The 25,061-nt window shown below is 34.7% G+C and overlaps 1 protein-coding gene across 1 annotated transcript in view; it reads right to left on the minus strand.

The window, feature by feature from the left end:
- LOC141504439 (serine palmitoyltransferase 3-like) overlaps positions 1–20,425 on the minus strand; it is a 218,210-nt gene extending 197,785 nt beyond the window's left edge. Inside the window, exon 1 of the mRNA XM_074209437.1 lies at positions 20,022–20,425. Coding sequence (XP_074065538.1) covers positions 20,022–20,138 — 117 coding nt within the window. The 5' untranslated portion in view covers positions 20,139–20,425. The remainder of the gene's footprint in view (positions 1–20,021) is intronic.
- Positions 20,426–25,061: the final 4,636 nt, after the last annotated feature.

Genomic DNA, 25,061 nt, shown 5'->3' on the forward strand with positions numbered 1-25,061 from the left:
GGCAGTTATATGGTCATCTCTGCACTTAAGAAAAATTATTGTGGCCACAGCGGAGGATGGACTGAAGTGGGGAACTACTTGAAACTGGAAGATTCATTAGAAAACAACTGCAATAGTCTTGATGAGTTGAAGACAGGCACTAATTTGGTGGTTTCTTGAATGGAGAAAAGGGAGCAGATGCAAACCATGCTGTGAAGGTAAAAATGGCAAGAGTTTGCAATCCACTGGATATATGAGAGGAAGGAGAATGAGGAGTTCAGAAAAAGGGTAAGTTTCTAAGGATATTGGAAGGATACAGGGAAGTTTAGAAGATGGGAGTTTGGAGAAGAAAATAACTAGTTCATCAATTAGAACATGTTGAATTTGGGACATCTAGCAGACATTCAATTTGATGTTTCTAGTAGGCAGCTGGTGTTAGAGAACTGAAGGCTCAGGGGAGAGGCAGGAACTGAAAATATTTCTGTGACTTAACTCCATAAGAATAACAATTAAAACTTGTGGGAGGTGATGACATTGCTGAAAGACAGTATAGAGGAAGTGAAGAGAGTCTACTGTTGAAACTTGGGAAACTCCCATAGTAAGGAGATGTGATATGGATGATAGATATGGAGACTGTGAATAAGCAGTCAGGCATGAAGGAGGGAAACAAGGAAAGAGGGGAACTATAAACCCCCAGATAAGAGAGTATCTAAGAGAATAAAGTAGATGGTCAATAATGTCAAATGCAGCAGAGAGGTCAAGAAGGATGAAGACTAGGAAAAGATAATCCATTTTGGCAATTAAGAGAGTATCAGTAACTTTGGAGAAAAGAGTTTCAGTTGAGGATATGGGAAGGGTTGAGAAGTAAATGAGAGGAGAGCAAGTAGAAGTAGCAAATTTAGAAAGCCCCCCCCCCCCAAGGAGTGTGGCTGATAAAGGGAGGTGAGATACAGGATGATAACTAGAAGAGATGGTGAACCTAGTTTAATGAGATACTTGTTTTAAATATAGAGGATATTTGGGAATGTATGACAGCAAGAGGGAAGAAACAAATAGGCAGAGGTTAAAGCTTCAAGGAAGCATGACTAAGTTCAAATCTATTCAAGAAGATAGGAGGAGATGGTATCAAGTATAGATGTAGAAAAATTAGCTTTGACTGGAACCCAGGCTATCTGTTAAAGCCTGGAAGAGAGAGAGAGAGAGTGAAATTATATCAAAGGGTTTTGATATGAATTTATCTTTTCATAATTTGTATGTTATTCTTGAAATATAACCAAGTGGATACCATGTCCAACTTTCTATGACATACCAATCTGCTTATTTATCCTAGCTCTGGTACATTTGAATAGATTAAGTTGACTGTCTACAGAGAACAGTTTTAAGCTATGACTGTGTTTATTTGAATTAGCTTTCCCTACCTAGATTTCATGTTGGATAACTAGGTTGGTGCAGTGGACAGTGCACTGGGTCTGGGGTTGGGAAGATCTGAATTCAAATCTGACCTCAGACACTCACTTAGCTGTGTGACCCTGCATAAGTCACTTAATCTGTCAGCCTCAGTTTCCTTAGATACAAAATGAGTATAACAATAGCATCTACTTCTCAGAATGGTTGTGAGGATCAAATGAAGTAATAATTATAAAGCACTTAGCACATCACCAGATACATACTAAGTTCTAGGTCAGTGTTAGGAATTATTATAGTTATTAATGAAGAATTTACATATTCTATTTATGTATATAAAGTAGCTTTTCAAACTGTGTGTAAAATTTATTATGCATAGCTGACATGTTCCTGAGATCTACAACTACAGAATATTTGGTAAAATCTCACTATTTTAGTCCAAATGAGATAAAGGCTAATTTATATTCATAATAGTCTTTAATTTTGACATTTTAAAAGAAAGGAATGCTTAACTTTAGGAACATATAGCAACAAAACCAACTAGTAGCAAAATAACTTCTAAGAAAGTCTTTTATGTTATTCTTTAATAAATAGGTAGAACTTTTTTTATAATTAGTTACATGGATTTAAGGGGAAAAAACCCAATGTGCTTATAGTGATCCAAACTAAAACACTCCTTTCTCTAACACTTAAACTAACTTTATCTAAAACGTATCATTGTTTATATTATTAATTTGCTTTAGAAAACTTTTTTGGGGTAGATTAAATCAGAAGTAAATAGCTTCAATTTCTTTATTAGCATGGATTTAGTGTAAGAAGACCTGGGTCATCTGCAAAAATCTTTTTCTTTTCTCAGGTTCTCTATTGACCCACTGTCTTTCAGATTTTCCTAATCAGGTGTCCAATAGACACCTTAAACTCAGTATGTCCTAATTGGAACTTATATCTTTCTCCCTGAATCCTCCTCTCCCACCTTCTCTTTTTCTGTTGAGGGTAACATCCTTCTACTTGTCTCTTATGTTGGCAATAGAGGAGTCCACCTGGATCCCTCATGATCTCTCATTACCCATATTCACACTCTTCCCAAGTCCTGTTGATTTCTCCTTTTACAGCATCTATCAAATATTCCTCCTTTTCTCCTCTGACACTCACACCACACTGGTACAGATTCTCATTACCTCATTCCTTGATTATTGCAATAGTTGTCTGAAAGGTCTGTTGATCTAAAGTCTCTCCAAACCATTCTTCCTTCAGTGACTGAAGTGATTTTTCTAAAGCATTTGTCTGACTGTCACCCTCCCTACTAAATTAAACTTCAATAGCTTCCTAGTACCACCAGGAGAAAATACAAAATTTTCTTTTTGGCATTCAGAGACCTTATAACCCCTATTCTATCTCACCTGTCTTTTTTACTCCTTACTGCCCAACATATACTCTTTTTTTAAGGTGTTTTTTTTTTTTTGGCAAGGTAGTGGGGTTAAGTGGCTTGCCCAGTGCAACACAGCTAGGTGTTTGAGGTTGAATTTGAACTCAGGTACTCCTGACTCCAGGGCCGATGATCTATCCACTTCAGCACCTAGCCGCCCCCCCCCACCACAATATGTACTCTTAAAACTAGTGACACTGGCCTTTAGCCTGTTCTACAAATAAGGCTCTTCAACAGTCAGCTCTGGCCATCCATGCTGACCTTCCTGTTTTCCTTTAAGTCCAAACTGAAATTCCATCTTCTATAGGAAGTCATCCTTAACCCTTCTAATTTCCAGGGCTTTCTTCCTTTTAATTATTTCCTTTTTATCCTATATATAACTTGCTTTGTATTTATTTGTTGGAATGTAGTTTCCCCACATTAGATTTTAAGGTCCTTGAGGGCAGGAATTATTTTTTGCCTCATTTTTCATGTTGTTTTGAGTTGTTTCAGTCACATCTCTCTGACTTCATTTGGGGTTTTCTTTGCAGAGTTACTGGAGTGGTTTTCCATTTCTTTCTCCAGCTCATTTTACAGAATAAGAAATTGGGGCAAACAGTTAATATATAGCTAATAAGTGAACAAGGTTAGATTTGAACCTAGATCTTTCTGTCTCAAGGACTAGTGTTCTACCCAAAGCACTAGCTACATCTTCTACCAGTGTATAGTAGATTCTTTTTTTACCCCTCCTTTATCATTTTATTTTTTTTTTTGCTATTTACAATTTATACTATAGGGAAAACATTCTTTATTTTTTAAGAATGATTTTATTTATTTTGAGTTTTACAATTTTTCCCTATTCTTGCTTCCCTCCCCCGCCCCCAGCACCCACAGAAGGCAGTCTGTTAGTCTTTTCATTGTTTCCATGGTATACATTGATCTCAATTGAATGTGATGAGGGAAAAATTATATCCTTAAGGAAGAAAAATAAAGTATACAAGATAGCAAAATTACATAATAAGATGTTTTTTCCCTAAATTGAAAGTAATAGTCTTTGGTCTTTGTTCAAACTTCACAATTCTTTCTCTGGATATAAATGGTGTTCTCCATCGCAGATAGCCCAAAATTGTTCCTGATCATTGTACTGATGGAATGAGCAAGTCCCTCATAGTTAATCATCACCTCCATGTTACTGTTAGGGTGTACAATGTTCTTCTGGTTCTGCTCATCTCAGTGAGCATCAGTTCATGAAAATCCTTCCAGGCTTCCCTGAATTCCCATCCCTCCTGGTTTCTAATAAAACAATAGTGCTTGATGACATACATATACCACAGTTTGTTAAGCCATTCCCCACTTGAAGGACATTTACTTAATTTCCAATTCTTTGCCACCACAAACAGGACTGTTATGAATATTTTTGTACAATTGATGTTTTTACCCCTTTTTCATAATCTCATCAGGGTATAAACCCAGTAATGGTATTGCTGGATCAAAGGGTATGCACATTTTGGTTGCCCTTTGGGCATAATTACAAATTGCTCTCCAGAAATGTTGGATGAGTCCACAGCTCCACCAACAATGTATTAGTGTCCCAGGTTTCCCACATCCCTTCCTAATTGATCATTGTCCTTTCTGTTCATCTTGGTCAGTCTGAGAGGTGTGAGGTGGTATCTCAGAGATGCTTTTTGCATTTCACTAATAAGTAATGATTTAGAGCAATTTTTCATGACTATGGGTCCCTTTGATTTCCTCATCTGTAAATTGCCTTTGCATATCATTTGATCATTTGTCAATTAGGGAATCACTTGATCTTTTAAATATTTGACTCACTTCTCTGCATATTTTAGAAATGAGTCCTTTGTCAGAAATACTAGTTGTAAAAATTGTTTCCCAATTTGCTACATTTCTTTTGATCTTGGTTACAGTGGTTTTGTCTGTGTAAAAGCTTTTTAATTTAATGCAATCAAAATCATCTAGTTTGTTTTTAATGATCTCCATCTTTTCCTTGGTCATAAACTGCTCCCCTTTCCATAGATCTGACAGGTAAATTACTCCTTGATCTCGTTTGCTTATAACATTGTTTTTTTATGTCTAAATCCTGTATGGTAGTAGACTCTTAATACATGTTTACTGAATGAATTGAGTGAATGATCTTAAATTGGTGATCCCATAAGCAACTGAAGTAATGAGATTTAACTTGAGAGAAATGGAATTAATTTGATTTTAATCACTCATTTTTAAAAAAGGATTTTTATCTCTGTAACACAATTAGTCAGTACAAATTAATTTATTGTTTATTATGTGCAAGCATTTTGCTAAGCACTAGAAACACAAAGAAAATTTTTTAAAAATCCCTGTGTATAAGGATATCACATTTTAATAAGGGAATGAAAAGATGTATACATGAGAGATAAATGGTAAAAGGTCCCAGAAAGAAGGTACTATCAGGGATAGGAAATCGGTGAGTGGTAACTGAGAAAGGCCTCAATAAAGGTTAGGGTTAAGAAAAGCCAGACTTTTAAAGAATATAAAGTGAAAAGGGCATGCATTCTTTCTATGAAAAAAAAAAGCAAAGATTTAAGTGGGAATTGAAGGATTATTAAACTATCACTAATTTAGCATTTATTAATCATCTCCAATGCTCCTAGCACTGTGCTAGGATGGAGAGACAAAGACACAAAGCGCTCTACCTGGGCAGAAATAATTTGTTCCTAGAAATATACGTAAAGGAAATAAAAGGTAATGAGCATCATTTTGTACTAATAGAGCTAATTCTTTGTGCTTCATTGTCCTCTCATCCCATACAACAAGACAGTAGGAAGAAACATAAGCGAGAGGGAGAATGATAGTCAATTGATGACCAGTCTAATTTCAAGGCATAAATATATATGCATATTTGCACATGTGTACAAATGCAAAGAATGTACAAAATATGTTTGATAAGTTGGTTGATTCACTGGTTCTTGTCCTTTGTTATAAAGAAGACCAAAATACCATGCATATACTATGCAAATGTGTGTGTATATTCATGTGTATATATGCATACACACATGTGTATATATTGCAATATGGGAATTCAGTAAGTAGCACCTCATTTGGAAAAATCTTATGTCTTTGGCTCAGACTGGTTTCTGTAATTTTCAAATACTATGCTTATAGCTTAGGACTTGTTCATCAACTCTTTATTTACAATAGTGCTATAGAGGTTAGGGTAAGGCTATTTTTTCTGTCAGTATATAGTGTGATTTTATTGATTAGTATTAGAAACTCGACAGCTCATTCATTCATTTAACAAACATTTTAACAAGTTCAGTAAGATTAATAAAACAGGGTCTTTACCATTAAGGAGTTTGTAACTGAGTAGAGATAACTCATGTGGACTTCAGCTATAGAGCAAGTAATAAGCATTTCTTAAATGCTCACTATTTGCCAGGTATTGAGATCCTTCCAACAATACTAGATAGGTTCTTTTATTATTCCCATTTGACAGTTGAGAAAACTGAGGCAGAGAAGTTAAATGACTTCCCCAAGGTCACATAGTTAAGAAGAGTTTGAAATCAGATTTGATCTCAGGTCTTTCTAACTCCAAGTTCAGTGCTGTCTTTCTTTAGCAGAGGTAAACAGTCACTAGTCTTGTATACTAGAGGACCTAGGACTTCTATAAAATGATGAGAATAGACTTAATTGTCTTTAAGTTCTGCATGTAGGTAAATGCAATAAATAAAGTATGGGTGGGACCTAAGAAGAATACAAAGTACTATGGTATCAAAAGAGGAAAAATTACTTCCAGAAGGGAGAAAGATAATTTCTAGCTGCTGCTGGCTAATTCAGTTGCAAATCTGAAGAGCTTAAGTCTAAATATTAAAAACAACTTCAGATCTCATCTTTGATATGCTATATTTGTATATACACAAAATAACTGAAACTTTCTAGAATTAAGGAGTAGGAATCTAATTGTTAATTGGCATTGGAAAAGCTAATTAAAGTAAATGTTTAAGACTTCTTTTATATAAGTCCATATCTACATTTATATCTATAACTATTTTCTATATATCTAGATAGAGAGGTGCAGGTATATATTTGCATGTATATATATATAAACATAATATATATATATATATATATATATAAAATCCATCTTATTAGATATGTAAGTTTTGCTAATTATTTTGTTGACTTTTTAGAACATATAAAAACAGATCCTAGAGGAATTATATCAGAATAAGTATTAAGACTAAATCTAAAATTCATTTTGTATCATATAGAAGCAAACCTAAACAAATTATTTCCTCACTTCACAGAAATTCAAATTGGAAATGTTCATTTCTAAAAAAACCTGAAACCTAATATTAAGAAAATATATACTGGATAACCAGAGTCTGAGGTAATGTATATTCCCCATGAGAAAAGTAATAGAGTATGCTGAGGGTGAAAGTTTATGTCATATATTCTCATCTTTCATTCAGAACTGTCATTCTCAACACAGCGAGATTTATGCTTACAAACTGGTGTCAGAAATATTTATCATTGCATATTCTAAGATATGATTAAATTTGCCTAAAGTAGGTTAAATTAAGATTAAACTAACTGTGTTTTAACCGTCCTTAAATAATAGGTTAAAGAAGGACTTAAACGTCTGGGTATATAATTTCACAAGTGAATAAACTCACCATGCCTCCACATAAGCAAAAGTATAATTTTTATAATAATAATTATCACTCAACTTTCTGTAACTTTTTGAGGTTTGCAATGAATCTTTTCCTCTACCATCTTTAGGACAGACTAATACCTCACTTACCTTCCTGCACTAGGGGAAGTCTGCATTTACCTTTGCACAAAAAAATGAAAGTTGAGGTAAATACTTTAAGTATTATTATCACCCCTCCCATTTTACAGATGAAGAAACTGAGCCTCTGTACAGTAAAAAGATTTTCCCATGACCATCTCTTTGCAGAGGACTTCTAGCTTTATCTCTCAAACCCCAGTCTTTCTGTTGTGCTCCATTTCTAGATAACCTGCAACAAATTAGACATTCTAATCTAGATTTCTTGTGTGTATCTCAAAAATAAAAATCATTGTATATACTTTCATTTGCTTATCTCCCGCAAACTATCCTACTTTTGAACTTTTCCATTACTATTAAGGGCACCACTAGCCTTTTAATTATTTAGTCATGCAATTGCCAAATCTCATTGTTTATGCTTCCATAAGATAACTCAGATATACCTCTTTCTCTTACATTTTGATCTCTAAGTTCCAGTTTTCATCATCTTTTATATAGGTAATTACAATAGTCCCTCATTTGGTCTCTTTTCTTCCAATTTCTCTTTCCCCCCCTACAATTCTTCATCCATACTGCCACCAAAGCAAATTTTCCTTAATTAAATTTCTGAACATGTTATACTGGTCATTAAATCTCTTTTTTTTCCCTTTCTTTCTTTTTAGGTTTTTGCCAGGCAAATAGGGTTAAGTGGCTTGCCCGAGGCCACACAGCTAGGTAATTATCAAGTGTCTGAGACCAGATTTGAACCCAGGTACTCTTTGAACCCAGGTACTCCTGACTCCAGGGCCAGTTCTTTATCCACTGCGCCACCTAGCTGCCCCTAGTCATTAAATCTCTAGTGACTGTTACCCTAGGATCAATATAAACTACTCTGTTTGGCATTTAAAGAAGAGCCTGTGAAGAATCACCAACTAGGTGAAGCCAAGATAGTGAAGTATACAGGCAACAACCCAACTAAACTCTTCCAGCATTCCCCTTTGAACAACTTTAAAATAATTTCTCAAATCAAATATTTGAGTGGCAGAGCCAACACAAGGTCAGTGAACCAGCCTTCTAGTTCAAGACAATTTAAGAAGTTGGCAGGAGAAGACTATAATGCCAAGGTTGGGGCCTGTCTGGAGAGCAGGAGCTGCAGTATCACCAGAAATGGGTCTTGGAGTTGACTGCAGCTTCAGGAACTCTCAGTCCAGAGATTGTTAGGTCAGATAACTAAAGAGAAAGAATTTCAGGGGACTTTTTGCTGCAACTGCATGCAGCTATCTTATTGGCAACTCTTATTGTCTATATGTAGTTTTGGGTTGCAATTCCAGGGCAGAGAGGAACACCTATGCTTAGCTGCAAAGGGGAAGGGACCCTGGTTGTAGTTCTGGGGTGAAGAGGAGAGTTAGAGCTTGGGTTGCAGGGGAACAGGAGCCCTTCTTGGATTAAAGACCCGAGAACAGAACAAAAGATCAGTGGCAAAACCTTTCCCTAGGTCACAGTTTGGAAGCATGACAAACTTTCAGACTCCCTGAATTAGCTCTGAAAAGAGCAGCATGGAAAAAACCCTGAAGTTTAAGACAGTGTTTCCTCATCTTTAGGTGAGCAGAGCCCAACTTTAACATAAAATTCAAAGTCAAAAAATAATCTGGAAAAATAGACAAATTATTACCACAACAGCAAAGAACTTGACCATAAAAATATATTATGATAGCAGAGACCAATATATAAACTCAGAAGAAGACAATAACGTGAAAAGAGCTATAAGCAAAGCTCCAAAGCTAATTGGACCCAAGTCTGTAAGAAATCCTGGAAGAGTTAAAGAAAAAATAAGTGACACAGGAAAAATTGGGGGGGGAATGAGGGTAATGCAAGAAAATTATTAAATGAGAATTAATGACTTGGTAAGAGAGGCACAAAAATACAGAAGAAGATGATAATGTTAAAAAACAGAAATGGCCTAATGGCAAAAGAGGTACAAAAACTTAATGAGGAAAATAATTCCTCAAAATTTAGATTTGGAAAAGTGGAAATTAATGAATCCATGAGACATCAAGAAATAATAGAATAAAGTAAAAGGATGAAAAAATAGAAATATCTCAGTGGGAAAACAACTAATCAGGAACAAAGAAGATGGAGGAGAGATAATTTAAGAATTATTATAGTAACTGAAAGCCATGATCAAAAAAAAGTCTAGACATCATCTTTCAAGGAATTATAAAGGAAAACTGCCCAGAGATCTTAGCTCCAGAGGGTAAAACAAAAATTGAAAAAAAATTCCCTGATCATCCCCTGAGTTTCCAAAAAGGAATATTATACTCAAAATCCAGAGTTCCCAGGTTGAGGAGAAAATATGTCAAGCAGCCAAAAAGAAACAATTCAAATATAATGAATTATAGGATAAACCAATATTTATCAGCTTCCATATTAAAAGAGTAGATGGTTTAGAATATAATTTTCTAGAAGGCAAAGAAAATAGGATTACAACCAAGAATCACCCATCTAGGGAAACTGAGTATAATCCTTCAAGTTAAAAAAAAAGATACTTAATGAAAAAGAGGAATTTCAAGTATTTCTGATGACTAAACCAGAGCCAAATGGAAAATCTGACATCAAGCACAAGACTCAAGGAAAGCATAAAATGGTAAACATGAAGGAGGAAATCATAAGGGACTCAATAAAGATAAATTGCTTACTTTCTTGTAAGGGAATATTATATATGTAATTGCTAAAAGCTTTATCATTATTAGCTAAGTTGGAAGGAGTCTAGAATGGAGAAAAGTTTCTCATATAAAAACATGCAAGGAAGAGTTTTTATAGTGGAGAGGAAAATGAGGGGAGACAGTGCTTGAAACTCATTCTCATTGGAATTATTTCAAAGAAGAAAGCATATATGTAAATACACACACTGAAACTCAATTTGACATAGAAATATATCTTACCCAATAAGGAAGGAAAGTGGTAAAATATATGGGAAGGGGGGTTACATGATAAAAAGGAGGCAGTGGTAATAAACAAAATATACTTTTGAGAGGGGAAAGGATAAAAAGAAAAAGATAACCAGAAGAAAATTGGATGTAGAGAAATACACTTTTATTAAACAACTGTGAATGTGAATGGGATGAACTTTCCCATTAAACAGAGCTATGCAGTAGAGTGGGTTAGAAACTAGAGTCCAACAATTTATTGTTTACAATAAATTATATTTGAAATGGAAAGATGCACCCAGAGTTAAAATAATGAGTTAGCATAGAATCTATTATGCTTCAGCTGATGTAAAAGAGGCAGACAAAGCAAAAGCAAAAATAGCCTTAATTAAAAGAGATAATCAGAGAAACCATATTTTACTGAATGCTACCATAGTCAAATAATATAAAATAATTTTAATGGTAAGATTCTCAAAGACCTTATTTCTCAAATATTTAGAAACTGAGTCAGATATGTAAAAATAAATATCCATTACTCAATTGATAAATGGTCAAGGCATAGGAATAAGCACTTTTCAAAAGAAATCAAAACTTTCTTTAGTCATATAAAAATGCTCTGAATCACTATTAACCAGAGAAAAGCAAATTAAAATAACTCTGCCATATCACCTCACACATTAGATAGGACAAATGCTAGAGGGGATGAGGGAAAAGAGCTATAGTAATAGATTGTTGGTAGAGTTGGAGAACAACTTGGAACTATGCCCAAAGAACTAGCAAACCTTTGACCTGACAATACTTCTACAAGGTCTGTACCCCAAAGAGATCAAAGAAAAAAATAAGGACTTATATGTATCAAAGGATTGATAGCTGCTCTTTTGTAATGGCAATGAATTGGAAATTGAAGGGATGTTCTTCATTTGGGGAATGGCTGACTAGATTGAGTTTATGATTTTGATGCAGTACTAGTCTACTATAAGAAATGGCACAGAGGCTGTTTTCAAAAATTACCATACGAACTAATGCCAAATGAAGTGAGAAGAAATGGGAAATCATTATGCACAATACCAACAATGTTGTAATAATGATAGACTGTGAAAGACTCAGCTATTCTGATTAATACAATGATCCAAGACAATTAACAAGTGACTTATGATAAAAAAATGTTGCCTGTCTCTAGAGAGAGAACTGATGAACTCTTAGTGAAAATTGAAAGATAATTTTTTTTCCTTCTTTTTTGTCTTTTCTCTTTTCTTCTTCCTTCCTTCTTTCCTTCCTCCTATTTTTTTTTCAATATGGCTAATAGGTTTTTTTATGATTTCACCTGATATCATATGACAATTTATATCGTTTTGCTTGCTTCTCAGTGGGTAGAGGTTGGAGGAAGGGAAAGAAATTTGAACTCAATTTAAAAAAGAAAAGAATGTTAAAAAAAAGTTTTTTACAAACTAACTTCATCCAGTGTTGACTATCTTCTTATGTACTACTTTCCTGTAAGCACTCTATGGTCTAATCATACTGACCTACTCATTGTTGCTTTTTCATGCCATTCTATTGTCATCTCTTTGCTTCTGAACTGGTTTTCCCCTATACCTGTAATGCTCCTTCTCTTTACCTATACTCTCTTTTCTGTTTTGTTTTTAAAACTTATTCAAGTATCTCCTTTAATAGAAAATCTTTTCTAATCTATCCAGATGCTATTTCCCTGTAACAGCAAACTATTTTCTATTCATTTTGTATGTTCATGGAATGGAATTTAATCTTAAAAGTTAATATTTGCTTTGGAATCCTGTCTTCAAGAGTTATTGAGTTGTCAACTTTACTATGTAAGATCCTTGATGATAAGGATTATTTTTTTCTTTTCTTCTGAGTTGCTAGTGCTTAGCAAACAAATTATCAAAGTAAACAGTAAATATTTGTTGATTGAAATCTAACTATCTCACCTTGGGCAGGTGTCCTTAACCTCTCTGATCCTTAGTTTTCTCATCTGTGAAATGACAACCTTTATACTATTACTTCACAGGATTTTTGATTCAATATGATATAATTATTTAAGGTGTTCTATAATTACCATCAATTAATAAAAATTCATAACAAATAAAAATTCAAATAAGTTTTGATACTTTCTATGGAAAATTTTGTTATTCTAAGATTTAAATGTTATACAAGGTAGCACATGTATAACCTATATCTGATTGCTTACTGCTTCAGAGAGGGGAGAGAAGACAGGAAGGTTTAGAATTTGGAACACAAAAGTTAAAAAAAACCCAATTGTTCTAATACATACACATATACAAATATATTTTGTGACTTTGTATAGGACACTTTACCTTTTGAGCTTAGTGACTTCATTTTTAAAATAAAGAAAGCTTTTACTACATGATTCCTAAGGTTCCTTTCAGTTCTATGGATACACATTGTCCCTCAATATTAGTTCCCTCCATCTGTCTCTACTTGCCTTCTGAAGCTTATGTATTTTCTTTCTTTGTTGTTCTTTTTTTTTTGTATTTTCTAGACTGTAAGTTTAATGATAACATTAATACAAAAATCAAGATTGCCCATAGGTCCTAGAGATACTGAGGGTCTTGAATATCATAGATCTGGAATGATTTTGTCCATTTAGATACATCAGAGAAATAATTCAAGAAAATAACAATGCTTTTTGTCTTGAATAATATGATTAAGAAGTCAATTTTCAAAGGTTCTATGATAGTTCGTCATTTTTAACTCATTACCGAGAAATTTTTACGCTAGGAGAGAAGAGTGAAATGAAGATAGTAACTGAAATACCTCTTATTATTATCCTTAAATTTGGCAGTGACCTTAGAGGTCATCTAGTTCAAACTACACCTGAGCAGAAATTTTGACTTAAAAAAACCTGTAGTGATCATCTTGCCTTCATTTGAAATCTTGGAAGACAGCCCATTCCACTTTAGTATACACTATTAGGGAGTTTTCCCTTATATAAAACCCTGCTTCTCTGTACTGACTACCCTGACTGGTAGGTCTTTCTTCTCTAGGGCAAAGTAAAACAAATCTAAATCCAAATGACATCCTTTGTATATTTTTAGAAATATAACATGTCCCTCAAGTCTTCATTTCTCCTGGTTAAATATCTCTAGTTTCTAGCACAGTCTTTCCATGATATGGTTTCAAGTCTCCTTACCATCTTGGTTTCCCCTTCTCCATAACTTCAGCTTTTCTCATCCTTTTCCAAACTTGGAAATGATTATGCTGCTTTTGTTATCTGATACATAACCTCACTATCTGTGAGGATTAGTTCCATAAGGCATAATATTACTGTTTTGTTATTCCTTTACCATAGAACTTTGTCCCAGTCTCAAATTGTTTAGCCCACAATGTCTAATATTTATAAACTTTCCTTAAGATAAAAAGATTTTTGCAAAACAAAATGAAATATACAATTTTCAGGTTTGAAAACTTTCAGTGCTGTTTTTACCATCCATTGTTCTTTTTCATTATTCCAAACCATCAAGTAATAGCTTCTTGACATTTGGCTGATCTCTTTTTTAGTAAGGACTAGAAGAACCCTTGATGAATAGCTTATTCCCAGGAACAAGTGAGTAGCCCTTAAAAGTGTGCACTTATGAGGGTAGAATAACATGGTAGTTAGCTTGTAAAAAGTCAATATAGTCACCAATACTGCACTGAACATATTGGGTTTATAAAGGCCATATACATGAACAGTAGTTCTCTGCTAGGCACAGTTCCTGAAATTTCAACAAATTTCAGAGAAGAAACCTTATGATTCCTCTATTCCTCATTATAATTTTCCTGGTAATAATTTTGTCTTCTGATGGAGGGTCAATTTAGGCTGTGCTTAAAGACCTGCAGTACAGGGGAACTTATCTCTTGAGGCAGTATATTCCAATTTTTGACAGTTTTAATTTTTAGGAAATTTTTCTTATGCAGTCTAATAGAAAAAAAATAACTTCTTCAGAACACTAAAGACAATAGGCATTATTCGTTTAGAGGATGTGAAAGTACCTAGAGCACAAACTACCTAAAGTACCTATAGTACTTTGGTGGTCACCTAGTACAAATCCTTAGGGATTTATGAAACTTGAACACAGACTGAGAAAGGTAAAGAGACTATTTCAAAATCATATAGATTTTTTTAAGGGAGCAAAATACACACAGAGGTATAAGACTTAGTTTTAGCATTCATTTATATCATAGAAGCTAGGTCGACAAATTGCCTAAATTTGTGGACCTATAGTCAGGAAGATCAACTGTTCATCTCAGATAATAATAATTATGTTTGTTCTTCATTCTTGAAGAAGACATGACATCAGGGAGATGATGCCATGACGTACGTGCTAAGTCATCAACCTCACTTTTTCCTCCAGAGCCATCTGGGTCCAGTGGCAAGATATGAATCAGGACAATTGGAGATGGCCCTGGATGTGAGGCAATCAGGGTTAAGTGACTGACTCAAGGTCACACAGCTAGTTAGTGCCAAGTCTGAGTCTAGATTCAAACTCCCATCCTCCTGACTCAAGACCAGGAATCTATCTATCCACCTAGCTGTCCTATAGATAACCACTAGTTATATGACCCAGTGCAAGTCCCTTAATCTGTCAGTTAAGTCAATTTCCCCATTTGTAAAGTGGAGTTAGCAATAGATCCTCTTGGATAAGGATAAAATGAGATATTTTTAATTGTTTTATGAACCTTAAGACAATACTTAAATGCTACTTACCATTCCTTTTATCTGATAGCCTGATTGGCAGCCTTAACCTCAGAAGGTTCAATTTCTAGAAGAGGCTTTGCTACTAACTGGCTTGTGGTCTAGGGGAAGTTCTTTTCTTTCTTTCTTCTTCTTCACTACTCATTTTCCATTCTTCTTACCACCTCACCCCAATATTCAATTATTTGTCATTTTGTCAATTTTACCACCTCATATGTAGCAGTTGTTGGTGGGTTGTTGTCCTTCATTCTGAAAGATGACAAAAATGTGTCTGACTGGCTGATCAGACAACATTGAGCTCAAAAGGCACTACTGATGATGAGGACAAATAGTCCATATCTATTTTTTATCTGTACTATTACAACAAACTAGTAATTGGAATCTCAACTTTTAGTCTTTCCAATTTTCAATCCATTATCCACACAGTTGATAACTTGTGTTGTTTAAAACATCTCATGTCAATTCCCTGATTAAAAAAACAATTTCCCCTATGATAAAATACAAACTCTTCAACTACCATTTATAATCCTATATAGTCTGGCTACATCCTGCTTTTCCAGATGTATTTTCCCACTCAGATTAGCCTATTTAGGACCATAGAATCATAACTTAAATACCAAAAGGAACATAGAACTATCCACTTCAACCCATTCATTTTACAGATGAGAAAATGGAGGTTATGTGGTTATGTGACTCACCTATGTACAATTAATAAATGAAAGATCCAGGATTTGGAACAAGGCCCTCTTTTCTAACTCTTACTCCTACAACAACAAGCTACATTCTTCACTACTTTTCCTCAAAATCAGAATTTTATTTTCGATCACTATGTCTTTGGACTGGCTGTCCTCAATATCTGAAACATACTTTGCCCTGATCTCTGCCTCTATTCATTAAGTTCCAGTAGCTTAAATATAAGTTCCTCTATATGGCTTTCAAAACTTTTCATAACTTGGCTTCAACTTGTCTCTCCAATCTTATAATACACTGCTCTTCCTCCTGCACTTGACTATCCTGTCAAACTGTCCTTGTTCCTCAAACAACTTGCTCCCTGTCTCCTGTCAAAGTTTCTATGCTGACTGTTCCTCATATCTTGGAATATTCTTCTTCCTAACCTCCCCCTCTCAGAATTCCTTGTTTCTTTAGAAACAAGAAAATTCATGAGCTACCTTTGGATAATTTTCTAATTTTGCAGTCACTCTAGGTACTAAATGCTATCTCTCTCCTAAAATTCATATATGTGTGTGTATATGTATATATATATATATATATATATATATATATATATATATATATATATATACACATATGTATCTAGGTACATACTTGCACATACCTATATATGTACACACACTGTATATATTATATATATAATATCTATATATGCATATACATCATAACACTACACATTTTACAATTATTTTTGTATATATCTCTCCTGATAGAATGTAAGCTTTTTCAGGGCAGAGACAGCTTAAATTTTGCTTTGTATCTATCTCTAGCACCTTCCCAGCACAAGTACATTGGTCATTGATTGATCAGAAAGTTCCCTCCTCTCTCCCTTCCTTCACCTCTCTCTCTCTCTCTCTCTCTCTCTCTCTCTCTCTCTCTCTCTCTCCCTCCCTCCCTCCCTCCCTCCTCAGATAATCATCATGTATATATGTTTATTTATTTAATCCTCCCTCCACACTCCAAATAGTATTTAAGCTCTTTAACTGCAAGGACTATTTTTTGTTTATCTTATTTTTGTATCTTAAGCACCTAGCACTGTGCCCCCTATATAAAAGCTGTTTAATGAATGTTTGTTGAATTGAGCAATCTGAAGGGAAGCTGCAATAGAAGAAACAATTTTTTTCTCATCTCTTGACTTAATACCAATTCCCTGTGAGATAAAAGAGCTTATATCAAATAAGAAATATTTCTTAGTGAACACAGTTTATAGAAACATACAAATTTCACCTTTTAATTTAATATAGATGAATTATGTCTTCTATGTTTAATTTGAGAGTCAGTTGTGGCATAATTGATAGAGAAATGACTTTGGAGTGAGGAAAACCTGGTTTCAGGTTTAACCTCAGATACATAGCAGGTGAGCCTAGTTAACCTTTCAGGGCCCAAGTCACTAAGATTGCAAATCACACAGTGAATTACCTTGACAGAAAAATTCATCATAGCAATCATCCTATACCCTGAGATCAGAAATACTGTAATTAGTCCTAAAAAACCATGCAAAGTGCTTTGTTAGAAACTAGGAGAAACTGGGTCACTGACCTACCAAATGGGTTAGGGCTAGAAAAGAAAGTAGTATCATCCAGTTTAGTCAGCCAGAGAAAAAGATGATTGTGTTTGTGATAATTCACAATTAGTTTCTATATATAATATGTATTAAGCTTGTGGATCGCAACACTAGGCACATCTGTTTCACCTATTGCAGGAGTCAGAGGTAGAATACAAGTTCTAAAAATGATGACTCACATCTACATAAAGTTCTTTATACATAAGCTCTACAGAACCTTAAAAGTGTAATTTGGTCCCTTTTATTGAGAGAGCTTATATCATTCAAGTGATCAGTAATGAAAACCAAAATCCTGTTTATCTTTGGGTGGAGTAGAAAAGTATTGCTACAGTACCTAGGCAACTAGGTGACAGCAAAATGGACATGGGGCCATTAAAGACAGGGACATTTACAAACATATGATTATAAAATCTTTTACCATTTGTGAAAGTGGATGTTGTATTTTCTGGAGGGCAGGGATGGATTCATTTTTGTCCTTTTATCTCTAGTGAATAGCACAAAGTAGGCACTTGATTGGATTAGATTGAATCTAAACAACTGACATTGTGATAATGATTCCCCTGCCTGTCTTGACAAGCTTGACTCTACCCAGAAAACATTTTCTAGCTGGGGCCTTGGATTATTCTGATGGAGGCTTAGTTTCATGCTTGTTAGAACAACTCCAATGAGGTGCAATTGTGACAAAAGATGCTGAGAAATTGGACATTGCAGTTCTAAAAATGTATGCTTCTGTTTTAGAAGTCCCAGCTCCAAAAAAAGGGATCCTTCTATCCTTTTTGCAGTTCTTTAATTTTTCTAGAAGCCTAATCTCAGAGCCTTCATCAAATGCTTTACATTTATGTGTCATGGCCCAAAGCATTGCAGAACCAACTCTCCTTGACAGGTGCATCCCAAATCAGCTCTATCAAGGCCAAACTACACCAGAGGGCAAGCGGATCAGTCCTCTGGGAACAGTTAATCATTGCATTCTAGATACCCATTGACTAACCTGAAAATTGTTCTCAGTGGTCTGAATGAATGCTTAGGGATTTATCCTGCCTGGCTCAAGCAGGGACTCCAAAACAAACCATAGTATGCCTCTCTCCCTTTGTCACATGCTAAACACGCGGGAAGTTGTCCTCACAGCTTCCAGATTCCCACTTGAACTCAGATGAAGGCAATAAGCCTTAAGCAACAGTGTCAATCTTACTACACTTTTTGCTAGGTGTTTCAAAGGATTCAATTTCTCCCTACACAATAGTGAGTTATTCCTCCACCCTTTACTGATTTGCCTGCTTGAATAGGAGCCAGAAAGCTAAGCCACCTGTTCGTAGGCCCTAGAGCAAAATAACTTTTCTCTGGATTTCCCAGGTTAGTTTTTGTTCTTACTGGTTCTTACCAACTTAGTGTTTCATGGAACTCCATGTAGGTGTGCCTACAGATCCTATAGGTAGGAAGATGTCTTGTGTGATGTAGCTGAAGGAAAATCTTTCTTCTGAAGGAGGATTAGTGTGGAGGAGAATTGGGTTCACATCCTATCACTGTTACTTACTTGTTAAACCGTAACCCTTTATATGAAAAAATAGGCAGGTTGGACTAAATAATCTAAGGTTCCTTTGGGTCTTATGTTTCATAACACACTTCTTCTTCTTAAGTAAAAGTACATGCTGTTGGATATACATCTGTCCCCAAACAAGTAGGTGGGATCATTATGACTCTCAGATATTAGAATATCAAGAATGCATTTCTCCTGGAAGTGGACTCTTGAAGGAAATAATTTCAAGTGTTTTATGTAAATACTTGACATAGTTACAATGTTGCCTTCAATAAGCTAATTCTACTTTCAAGTGCCCTCTAACTGGGGCCTCAAAGCCCTTTTCTCAGCAGATATGAAAAACTTACAAGAAGACACATAAAAGAATAGATTTTTAAAAGTACTTTTAGGATGCCTGCTGGTCCAAAGTCCAGAAATTCTATTTCCCAGAACTCCTTAGCAAGGAATGTTTCAGGTTGTAAGTACCTCAATGGAAACTCAACTTGATTTAAAGCCTTAAACCCTAACAATGCTGTGACTAATCAACCTAAATCATTCATTCTTCTACCAACAATGCACTCCTAGTCTATCTGAGCAAAATGCCATTCACATCACATAATCCCAGCAAAAAGGATTTAACTCTTTCCATTTTTTTTCTGTTTCCTTGTCCAAATGTACATGCCTAAGAACTGAAGATGATTTGGGTCTGCCTTACTCCTCTCCCAAATTTCATGAGAGAAAATAAAAGTTCCCGTGACTTCCTGTTCCTTGTCTGAAAAATATATCAGAGGAAGAAAAATTATCTTCTTCCTAGATAAAATTCTTCTACTCAAATTCATTTGAGAAAATATCAAAGCAAGTGGTAGCTAGAGCCAAAAGAATAAAAGCAATATATGAATATAAATTTAAGGCATTGTAGAGAAAAGACAATCTTAAATTGCTAAATGGATCACTTTGAATAGATTCAAATGGATTTAGCAGAGTTCATTCAAATAAAGCAAAAAAGGAGAAAGTTGGTTCTTACCTGTGTTTCTCTAATGATTCCGTTTTTTTTATGGTTTCCAATTTGAGAGCCATTACTCTGTTTCTGGTGATTGTGAAGTTTTCCATTACAGACAGTACCACCTCCTGGATTAGCCATTTGCCTAAATGAACAATCCTTTCAAGTTTTCTTCCTCCAGAGTTTCTCCGGGATCTTGACTTTTGAAGTTAGTGAATGATGGGATAAAGAGTTTGGGGTTGAGCCTTAAAAGGAATCCTACTGGTCTGTCAAGCTTTTCCAGAAGAGGAGCGACTGCCTATCTTTTTGCCAGATCTTTGAAACTAAAAACAAACTGTTACCTTTACACAACTCGAACCTCAATAAGTCAGAATGCAGACTCCATAGCAACTAACCTATTTCTAAACTACTGCTCATGCTGGTTTCTGGCATGGAAGGAGGCAGCCTACTCAGTCCTCTGTAGCTTATAGGTTAAATAAAAGTAGGCGGGCAAAGAGGTGGAGAGTCATTTAAAGACATAAGGCCTCTGAATTAGTCTGTTCAAAATTTTTTGCTCCCTCTTCTGACCTTCCTCCTGCCCACCTTTGTTTCCACTCACAGTTTGGAGTGAAAAGATGCTTTAAAGGTCATCTAATACAAACCTAACATTTTAAAACTGAGGAAACTGAGACTCAGACACTTGACTAAAGTTATAAAACTAATAAGGGGGGGGAATTAAGATTTGAACTGAGATCCCTCAGTATTCTCTACTTTATCTCTAGTATTAGAGTACTGTGGTCACTAGCTTAAACAAAATATTCACATTAACATTTCTAGAATGGTCAGTTAAAGTAACGAAGAAGACACCTTTTCCTTTTCTAATGTTGTTTCTTTAGTGATTAAAGCTTGTCACAATTATAGCAATAAAAATTATATAGCAAAAAAACATTTGTCTTTTATAACAAGACTTTATAGTTCATCTGAGTCCACCCTTCTCATTTTACAGCTAGGTTAGTGGGGTAGAGGAACTTATCTAATATCACATTGGATATTAGTCAAATTGGATTAGGTTTATGAATTACATTTTGCTTATGATATGAACAATTTGAGCCCATCAAACATAAAATCCTCAAGATAAGGAATTAAGAATAAGGAAATTATTTGAGTTAATGGTCTTACATACTTTGAGAAGTAAGTAATATAATTTTAGAAATGGTTGTTGGGTCATATTTAACATGAGATTGCACGTAAGTCATTTAGTCATCTTTACCTATTTGTCTGTAAAATAAGAAAATCGATTCTTAGTAAATTTTCCTGGATGTCACCCAACTTTATTTTCTCAGTGTAGTCTTAGTGAAGCAGTTTTAATAGATATCCTTGGAAGACTGAACTAGATTAGCACAAGGGATCAGTTGGAATTAAGAGGCTGATGCATAGAGAAGTAAGATGAATGATCAGACCTGTGCCATATTGAGAAATCAATTCATCTTTGATTGAATATTTGAATTTGTAATAAAGGTGAAAGATATCAGAGTAACAGCATATGAGGACCAACATATGAAAACATTTGAATTTTGTGAAGAATGTGATCTGGCAAAATAAAGGCAAATGATTCTTGTTGAATGAATGTATTCAGCATTAGAAGTAATAATGGCAACAGGAAGAAAGATAAAAACAGGAAATATTTTTTTCAAAATAATGAGGGAAATCTGACTTCAGACTTGTAGCAAAACCTAAGTAAGGAATTTTCTGTGTTAGTTTCTGATGACCTCACAAAAAGTGGAAATGATCTGACCATAACCAATACCTATATGGTAATCTCTAATAGGGAATCTGAGCATTATTGTGGATCAAACACCTCATTGATTTTTTTCCTATGATAATGAAGCATAAGTTTTGGCAGGCGCCCAGTAGAAAAGCTCCAAGGGCAGTCCATGTGATTGACTTAGAGAAGTACTCTTCTCCAAGGACTGATCTCATCAGGGACTAAGGCTCATCAGTCACCGACAATTGACTACAAGATAAAGATTTTTTTGGGGGGGAGCCATATTGTCATGCTTGCATTTTATATGATAGAGATTAATAGGCAATAGTGAAAATATTCTTGAGTAATTGCAGTGAATTCTCAAGAAAATGATTATAGGGAGTGAAATGTCAAAGTCAACATGTGAAGCTATAAACATACTTCTATTACTAAACTCCAAAGCCTATTGAGTATTTATTACTTTTTTTATTCTATTGCTACTACCTACTTGGTTAAAACTTCCTACTTCTTGGTTAAAACTCTCTTTCCCTTAGTACAACTTCAAACTTGGGCTTTAAAAAATGTATTAATGACCTAGAAAAGGATTAAAGTATAAAGGGCATAGGAAGTAAAATTGACAGGCCTTGACAACAGATTTGATATGATGAAAGAGAGTAATGCAAATCTCTTTTCGAAGAGATGAGTTTAAGATGCTATGAGTTGGGGCAGCTAGGTGGCGTAGTGGATAAAGAACAGGCCTTGGAGTCAGGAGTACCTGGGTTCAAATCCAGTCTCAGACACTTAATAATTACCTAGCTGTGTGGCCCTGGGCAAGCCACTTAACCCCATTTGCCTTGCAAAAAAAAAAAGCCTAAAAAAAAGATGCTATGAGTGCATGAAGATGACAAGTAGGCAGCTGGAGATTTAAAAGTAAAGTTCCTATCCAACCATTCTGGAGAGCAATATGGAACTATGCTCAAAGAGCAATAAAACTGTTCATACCCTTTGACCCAGCAATTCTAATCCTAGGCCTATATCCAGAAGAAATCATAAAAAATGGGAAAAGTCCTACATGTTCCAAAATATTCATAGTAGCTCTTTTTACAGCAGCATAAATCCCCATTAATTGGGGAATAGCTGAACAAGTTATGGTATATGAATGTTAAGGAATACTATTATTGTTTAAGAAACCATAAAATAGTCAGACTCTAGAGAAGCATGGAATGAATCACAGGATCTAATGCTGAAGGAAAGGAGCAGAACCAAGAGAACAATGTACTCATTAGCAACAACATTGTGAGTTGATTAACCTTGATGGATGCAGCTACTCTCAGTAGTTCAAAGAGCTAGGACAACCCTAGGACACCAGCTATAGATAGTGCTATCCCCATCCAGGAAGAAACAAAAAACCCTACAGAATCTGAATGAACACTATATTTAAAAATTTTCTCTTATGCATTTCTTTCATATCTCATGATTTTCTTTCTTTTCTCTTAATCCTAATTCCTCATAGCAAAAATGACTACTTTGTAATGTACATATAGAATATTCACCTATTTGCTGCTGAGGAGGTAAGAAGGGAGGGTGGAAGGAAAGTATGTATTTTAAAAATATGCATATGCATGTGAAATGTGAATGAATGTTGAAAAACTTTCATAATGTGTAATTGGAAAAATAAAATGGAATATCAAAAAATAAATAAAAATAAAAGACAAGTCAAAAAAAGTGAAGTTCAGGAGAGAAACTAGAGAATGTGTAAATTTAGATGTCATATTTATAGAGATAATAATTGAATCCATGAAAGCTTATAAGATTAGTAAGGGAGAAAACAAAGCAAAAAAGGAAAAAGAGAGGGAATGGGGGGGAGTTGAGGCTTTGGGATAATTGGGGGCATGGGGGGTGGTGGGAACTTTTAAGGATATCTATTCTTAAGGGATAAGAAACGAATGATATAATAGCAAAGGAGCTTGGGGAGAAGACAGAAAGAAAAAGAATTAAAGAGAAAGTTGTTTTATAGAACAAAAGAGAGGAAAGAGTATTCAAATGAAGGGGGTATTTGACATCTTAAAAGGTGCTAAAAAATTCCAGGAGAGTAAGGTCTGAGAAAAGACTAATAGGCTTAGCAAATGTAAGGAATAGGGAATCCTTCTTCCAAATTAATTGATAGAATCCCTGAAGACTCAGATTGGTATTGACAAGGGGTTAAGGAGACATCTGATGGTTCAGTGGATAGAGTGTTGGGCTCAGGAATTCAGTAAGACCTGAGTTCTAGTCTCAGTCACTTATTAGCTGTATGACTCTTGAGCAAAGTCATTCAACGAGTGTGCTTCAGTTTCATCAAAAGTAAAGTTTAGATTATAAAGCACAGAATAGTTGTTGTGAGGGTCAAATGAATTAATATTTGTAAAGATGAAGCAGGAGATTTCTTTCCTTCTTGCTTGTCTTTCTAGCAGACATAGTGGCCTACAACTTAAATATATGACAGAAGTGCCTAAAATGGAACTTTCCAGGGACAGGTAGGTGGCGCAGTGGATAGAGCACTGGCCTTGGAGTCAGGAGGATCTGAGTTCAAATCCAGTTTCAGACACTTAATAATTACCTAGCAGTGTGACCTTAGGCAAGTTACTTAACCCCACTGCATTGCAAAAATCCAAAAAAAAAAAATGTCACTTTCTAGTCAGTCAAAAAAGTATTAATTAAATTCCTACTATAGTCCTAACAGATATCTTGTTTCATCTTGTTTCACCCAGTTCATCTACTACTGGATTGAGCACCTACAATTAAAAGAAAAATGAAATCTCATAAATCCCAATTTGTCCATTTAGGAATTTATCTCTTAATATCTAAAGAATGTAGATGGGCCAGTCATTGACTGTTGCTATTGTCTCTTTTTCCAAAGGGCCACTACTATCTCTATCCTCTCCTCTTTGAGAATTACATCATCCTTTCCATGAAACCCTCTGTTTTCTTATCTGAAGGATGATCTTAAATTAGTTTCTTCCATTTCTAACTTGGCAAGAGTTTCAAATATCAGAGTTTTTTTGTTTTGTTTTGTCTTGTCTTGTTTTGTTTGTGTCCAGTTAACAATTCTGGAGTTACACCATATATATATATATATATGTATATATATATATATATATATGTATATATATGTATATATATATATATATATGGTATATATATGGTGTATATATGGTGTGTATATATATATAGTGCATATATATATATATATATATATATATATATATATACATACATACATATATTTATAAGGCAATGGAATTAAGTGACTTACCTAAGGTCACACAGCTAGGTAACTATTGTCTGAAGCTGGATTTGAG

Source organism: Macrotis lagotis, chromosome 1 (genome assembly GCF_037893015.1).
Source record: "Macrotis lagotis isolate mMagLag1 chromosome 1, bilby.v1.9.chrom.fasta, whole genome shotgun sequence".
NCBI classification, from domain to species: domain Eukaryota; kingdom Metazoa; phylum Chordata; class Mammalia; order Peramelemorphia; family Peramelidae; genus Macrotis; species Macrotis lagotis.